The sequence below is a fragment of the Morone saxatilis genome, unplaced genomic scaffold (genome assembly GCF_004916995.1).
Source record: "Morone saxatilis isolate NCDOM2014 unplaced genomic scaffold, NCSU_SB_2.0 Contig17, whole genome shotgun sequence".
NCBI lineage: Eukaryota > Metazoa > Chordata > Actinopteri > Moronidae > Morone > Morone saxatilis.
The window spans coordinates 17,737,351-17,744,445 of record NW_023339729.1 but is presented as its reverse complement, the minus strand read 5'-3'; the positions used below and the strand labels follow the sequence as shown (position 1 = coordinate 17,744,445).

Sequence of the window (7,095 nt, the reverse complement as noted above, 5' to 3'; positions counted from 1 at the left end):
TGATTCTGATTCTGATTCTGAAAGGACTGGTGTGCCTAAGCACAGCCTCACAGCGTAACTGTAGACTCTCACTGTTTCATAGTCTTGTTGTTTATGGATGTGTGTGAGAGTGTTTTTAGTGACACACATGTTAGCACGCCTGAAGTCTGTTTGTTTGAGTGCAGAATAGTGCATGCAGTGTTCTGTTGAATTATTAAACTGATTGATTTCTTCCTTTCTTCCTTTTAATGTGACATTTTTAGCTGTGCCTTAGACTTTTCATAATAGCCCTTGAATGTGTACTCATCATTTTACCTGTGGAAATACACTCGCCCGGTGGAATAGGAAGGTCATTGAGCCGCTTGCCCTTCATGTCACTGGGGCCGGCACAGAAGACATCTGATACAGTGGCATTTGTGTTTTTCAGCCACGTCATCAGCCATTTGTTCTCACAATTGCACTGGAAAGAGTTGCCTCGCAGATCCCTGTACAACAGAGGGATAAGAGGCAATGTGTTTATATTAATAAGATTGAGAAGGTTGAGATGCCAAAAAAAGCTTGGGACAGTGCAGTGAAGTCATTGAAGGTGTTCCTGTATGTGACAAAACAAAGTCAAATTTAAACGTATACCTCCTACATGATAGTCAAAATACATTATGATGATTCCAATATTAATGTTAAAGAGGATCTAATCTGCTACAAGATAAAGATCATACAAATGTTAACTGTACAGGAACAAGAAAAAACAGTAATTGATTTAGTTTAATGAAGTATTTCATATTTTTATTTCAGAATTTCTTAGCCAACACTTGGTGACTGTTTGATAAATACCTGAATAATTTCAGCTGGAAAGATTGTTCTTATGATTGTTCTTGAATCTGCACTTTTGCATTGTTATAAGAACAATTTGGGAATAAAATGAATTTAAATTGTCAAGAAAAACAACTTTAGCTATGTATGAAAGTCACTCTAAACCTGTGATACACTACAAAGAAGGACAGAGACAAAAACTTAATATCAGTATCCATATCATACATAGGGGGTTTAATGCTGCCAAACACAAAACATTGCCTGAGTCAGCTTCACTTAGGAACACAGTGTGGAAAAAGACAACACACACACACACACACACACACACAAACACACACTGCTGACACCACATCTGCTTACTCACAGTTCCAGTAACGAATCCAAGTCATAAAAGAGATCTCTTGGCAGAAACCTCATCTTGTTATTGGCAAGTGATCTAAACCAGAGACACAGACAGACCAAATAAAAATGCACATTTATTGACATTGTCTGTTTTTTAGGTGTAACATCAGTCTTTCTCTGTAGTAATAAGGTTTTGGTGCTGCAAATGCTGCATGGATGGTAGAGAGAATGACAGCAGACTTACAGATGAGTCAAATCTCGCAGGCCACGAAGGGCATTTTTGGTGATCGTTTCAATCTTGTTCCCTTCAATGAATCTGTTCAGTGAGTAATAAAAAAGTAAAAAAATATGAGTAAATTAAATAATGTAATACATAAGGTCATATAATATTTCATGTAAGATAGGTTTTTGTCTGTGTAAATCTGTAGATGTTGTTTCTTGCCCATCGATGGGGCTGAGGAGGGTAACTTATTGGGTTTTAAACGGTGGGGATGAAGCAGGAGAAAGGATCAGCAGTTGCATTTACAGCATTTTATACAGTCCTTTAACACTGTTATTAACAATTAGGTTAAAAACAGTTACCATGAATATGCAACGTGATCTTATGTGGTATATTCAACTTGTTCAACATTCAACTTGATCTAATTGTGAATATACTTATGCAAAAAAATTAAAATAAAATCACAAAAAAAACCCCAACAAATATTAACATGTTATTGCAAGTTTGTCGAGTAATACTCACAAATATTCTAGATGTGGAAGGCCCGAGAAAGCATCATCTTTAATCGTGCTCAAAGAATTTGCATTTAGAAGTCTGTGAAGGAAAAGCAAACCCTGACAACTGAGTAAACTGGAAATTAAAATGTCTCCCATTACATTGATAGACAGAAGAAAGTCTGTATTCTACTTTTCTGTTTGTGTGTAAACTAAGCCCTGAAATCTCAATTACTTATCACAAATCAATGATAGTCTCCCTTGACAAAATTGCACTTACAACAGCTGAAGAGAAGGCATGAGTGCAAACATCCCTTCTGTAATTTCAGAAATAGATCCATTTACCATGCTCCTGTTGGAAGAAACACACATAAATCAAAGTGTAACTCGGATGTTAACACTCTGTACCAGACACATCAAGTGCCAACTCTGCAGGGGAGCATAGGGCAGCAAGTAAAATGCCTCCTTGAACGCAACATTGATTGCCTTGTTCTTTACTGAAGAAAAAATCCACTTTATCAAAAGAAATACAATTAGTTACTCACAGTGAGTTGATCTCATTCGGTATAGTCCGTGGGATCTGTGAGGGACCGACGCAGATGATCGTCTCCTTGGAGCAGGAGCATCCTGAAGGACATCTGAAAATCCTTTTAGATTCAACTGCTCCATAAATATACAGAAGCGCAAAAACGGCCAGTAGCCACTGCTTAGTGGATGTCATGTTGCCTCTTGAGCATCAATAACAGTAAATGAGCCCGCTGTCGGTGCTGGCAGCAGCTTTTACCCGCCTGGGCGACATCAAAATGCAGCACTATAGTGGAAAACCCTGACACAGGCTGATACGGCTGCAGCTGCGTCCCGGAAGGCTGCTTCAGTTTCGGACGGTGGGGAAAAAAAACAAAAACATCGACTCAGTCAGTAATTACAATGGCAATTTGTTTGGAATAAAAACTCTAAAAAAATGAATATGTGTATTTAATAATTGAATTAATGCCACAAAACGTATTTTTTTTAAGTGACATTCGAGGTGGGGAAATCAATACAACACCAAAATGATTCTTAAAAACACTATTCAGCACCATGGAGAGCGTTAACAATGTTTAAGTACACGTGCAGACCTGATCACGTGACACGTTCTGCATGCCAGAGCACTTAACTTGTCCCATAAAGAAGAAAATGCATTAACAAGTAACACGGTAACCCCATAGCTAGTCAGACTGTAGGCCACAGATCACATCACCAGTGTTCTTTCTAATGCACTCACTAAAAACATCAGATATTTGCCCTTAGGTTGCAGTTACCAGCTCAGTTTAAATGGGATAGATGCATCTATCCCGTTTGAATCTGATGCATTCATCTTCGAGAAAACAACAGAGAGGTCATCTGTCTGTTTTAAGAGCTCTACAGTGGACAGACTGCAGCCCTGCGCAGACAGTGAGTCTATGTGTGCTGTTGCGTGAGTATACCATTAGAGGGCAGCTACTGATAACCAAACAAATAATCTGTTGTCTTTTGTGGTTTTCAAGTTTATTTCTGATCACATTTCTGACAGCTGGAAGATTAAGGTTGTGTGTCAGGTTTTCATGTGGTTATCGCATCAGTTTATTCAGATGGTATAAAGTTTGTAGAAAAATGCAATCTCATGCATTGATCTTCAGTCTTGTGTATGCCTCAGGTTGGAAGTTGTAGATATTCAAATCCTACACTTTAAAATACAGGATTTGAGAGAAATAGACCATCCTAAAAAAGGCCTGATAATGCTCCTTTTATTACTTTCTGTATGGTAGAGTCATCACTGTCTGTCTCTTTCTCTTTTATACACACATATACTCTCTCTTCTCTAATTAAACAGAATATATGTGCTATATATGTGCTATAATGTGTAATAAAATCAGAATATAACTGAGGACTATATGTAAACACGTTTCTTCAGTGCAAGTGTAACTGAAGTAAAAATGGCAAAAAAAAATACAAGAAGAACACATTTTTCTTTCTCAGTTCCATTCTAAGTTTATTTTCTTAATTGTTTTCATTTTTAGTAGTGGCACTATTACAACTAAATGCATAATAAACTGGGGATTATAAACCAAACAGTTACTTTCTTAATGTAGTAAATTGATGTCAATAAAGTGTAGAAATTATAAAAATATAAATAATGTTGTGTTTTATTTGTTTTTTCAAATAACATATATTATTTTAATTTGGCTTTTATATTCTTTTCCACATATACACATGAGCAACTTGGGTTTTAGTTTCTAACCTAAAATTATCACTAAGTTAACCTTAATGCTTTCGTCTATTAAGTAATTTAATCTATATTAAACTGGCTGCAGTTTCCTGTCTGCTACATTATAATCACAGTTACACTTTATTTTAACTAATTCTTTGTATTTGCTGTTCACGAGTATGACCCTAAAGCTGGAATATAAATATGTCCTGTCATTGCTTTATATGCCACATGGTACCATTACTCATAGAAAGAAGTATTTACTAAACAATAGTTGTTAGTTGTCGCAGCAGGTCCTAACAAGGTGCTGACCTTTGCTGGAGGACCAGTAGTTTATGAGCACCAGTGAAACCAAATACCCATTGCCAGAAGGGAGCAACCGTACATGTCTGCCATTGCGGGCATATTTTATGACAGCTCTGCATCTAGCATTGCTGTTTTTAGGCTAGAGTATCCCTGAAACACTCGGGACACGTGCAAGCTGAAACCAGATGACGCCAGAGCAAACATCTCTTTGCTATTTCTTTCTAGACAAACATCAAGACTTTATTAAGGAACTGGAAACACCCACGTAGAAAAGTGTTTTTTTAACATTTAGTCTCTGTAAAATAAACAACTTAGGCCCAGTCATTTGTCTTTCATGAACAGGATGATGTTACTCATGACTAATGACTACATTTTGCTCATGTTTTGGATGTTTTTACCACTTTATGGACACAATACAATTAACTTATTTCCCTTTGGTTACTTACAAATTAAACAGCAACACCTTACAATGGTGGACTACTACTTTAAAACTACTAATCAGAAACACTACACTAATCCTGAAGAGTATGTTTCTGAACACAAACACAAACAGTCTATAAAATAAGTTGATTCTGCTATCCAATACTTATTATTACTGTTCTTTTACCATTAAGTCTTTTAGTACAACAGCAATAATCAGACTTAATTGTAATGACAGTAATATAAACCTAATGGTATTATTACAGTACACAGCATGGTAATATTTATATGTATTTAATATTAATAATAAGTACATTTGTGCACTAATAAGGCACCAATAAGGGTCTATAGGTTGTAACAATTAAAAACCTAATAGTTCATACATAATTTATTAATTATTGATTTATAAAATATTAATTTGAACAACATGGTAAAAAAAAACTATTTTTGGTAATTATGTAATATAAATGTTAAAAATTGTAATATTGACAAATTTTGTATTTTCCAATAATAAATATTAATACATTTAAGCTAATTTTAGGACTTTAATTTTAAGCACACAGCAGATCTTTTTTCCCTTCTGATAACCAAAAACATATTAATGATGCTGAAGGGCGATAAACACCTAACCTAACCCTAACCCCAAAGTTGTGGATAATAGTTTATTAATGACCTATAAATAATTTGTAAATTATTTATTATATTAAGAACCCACCTGTTAGAACTTCTAAACCATCTATAAAGGGCACCTGGTTAAAATGTATTCAATTATGTGATCTGTACTAATTCAAAGACAACCGTTTGCACTTTTGAAAGTCGGAATAAACACAATCGAAGGGTGTAAAGACAGAAGGTGGTGTATACTGCACAGATTATAAAACCATTTGAGGCAAATGTCTTATTCATTTTGGGCTATTTAAATAAATGGAATAATAAACTTAATCATAAATAAACTTTCCTTAACATGAAACAATATGGCAAATTATTCTATATGAATGTGTTGCTTCTTTAAATGTGTGATATTCATAATATACAGTACTGAACCCTTCACCACCAGCAGGTTAGTTAAAAGTGACCTAAATACTCACAGTGATCATTTATCCGCCTCAAGTAAATTGTCATTATCAGTGGTTTAGGGTAACACTCTAATCCCTTACATCCCCTGAACTACCTCACATATGACATGTTCAAATCAGAAGATGAACTTTTACCCTTTGAACTATGAAACCCTTGAGGTTTAGGAGGGGGGGTAACCTGGAGAGGTGCGGTGTCTGCTTCACAGCAGGTGTTCAAGCTCTCAAACTTCTCCAGTTCCCACTCAGGAGCAGCAGAAGGCTCAGTAGTCGGTATCAGACTACTGGGTCTGATGCTACAGGAAACGCAAACATAGCATACTGAAAATATGCATATATTGAACAAGTGTTCACAGTATATCACAAAGAACAATCCAAATTTAGTTATTTCCCATCATTTTAATAAAGTAAAATTTTGACTTATTAACCCCTTGACATACCAAAATTCTGCTTGATATTTTTGGTTTCTTTGCAAACTTTGGGATCTTTATTATTTTAGAATTATTATATTAGAATTAAAAATAATAAGTAAGTATTTGGCTGCACAGCATGAGTTTTCAAAGTACTCTTTGTTCAATATTTTAAGTACATCAATTTCATGCCACTTATACTTCTACTCCACTACATGTCAGAAGCAAATAATATTCTTTATATACCACTTTTTTAGGGGCTATTCTGACTAATTAACTTGTGATTTTATATTTTACATTAAAACAATACTATCATATTGGAAAATAGGATACACTGTTATAGAATAAACTCAGTCTGTAAGATTAGTTCCAGTATGTTACAAATTAGCTCAACTTCAACCAACTACAACAGTAAAACCATGCAGTCAGTGCATCATAACTTTATTACAATTACTTTATTATAATATATAACATTTTACATCTTATACTATCAGTACATGTTGCTGAAAATAAATAACATTCTGATTTCAGGGCTTTCACTTGTAATGGAGAATTTAATATGTGCTATGACTAATTTTACTTAAATAAAAGAATACTTACCAGTAATTAAATACAAAAAAATTATGCTACCACTTAAACATTAACATTATCTTAATTACAACTGTAATTATACAAAATAAAAAATAATTGCTTTGTTAGAATGATGTTATTCAATGGTAGAGATCCCTATACAGACTGGCATTAACTCCTAATGGAATATTTTATTAATAAATAATGATGTAATAGAAATGGTATATTTACAGGATAATGTATT

At 34.4% G+C, this 7,095-nt stretch overlaps 1 protein-coding gene across 1 annotated transcript in view; it reads right to left on the bottom strand.

Annotated features, from left to right (window-relative positions):
- The window catches only part of LOC118326787 (leucine-rich repeat LGI family member 2-like), an 11,267-nt gene extending 4,277 nt beyond the window's left edge, over positions 1 to 6,990 (bottom strand). Inside the window, exons 1-6 of the mRNA XM_035659880.1 lie at positions 2,391 to 6,990; positions 2,126 to 2,197; positions 1,874 to 1,945; positions 1,376 to 1,447; positions 1,154 to 1,225; positions 295 to 464 (exon numbers count right to left, since the gene is read on the bottom strand). Of these exons, the coding sequence (XP_035515773.1) occupies positions 295 to 464; positions 1,154 to 1,225; positions 1,376 to 1,447; positions 1,874 to 1,945; positions 2,126 to 2,197; positions 2,391 to 2,566 (634 nt within the window). The 5' untranslated portion in view covers positions 2,567 to 6,990. The remainder of the gene's footprint in view (positions 1 to 294; positions 465 to 1,153; positions 1,226 to 1,375; positions 1,448 to 1,873; positions 1,946 to 2,125; positions 2,198 to 2,390) is intronic.
- Between the last annotated feature and the right edge of the window lie 105 nt (positions 6,991 to 7,095).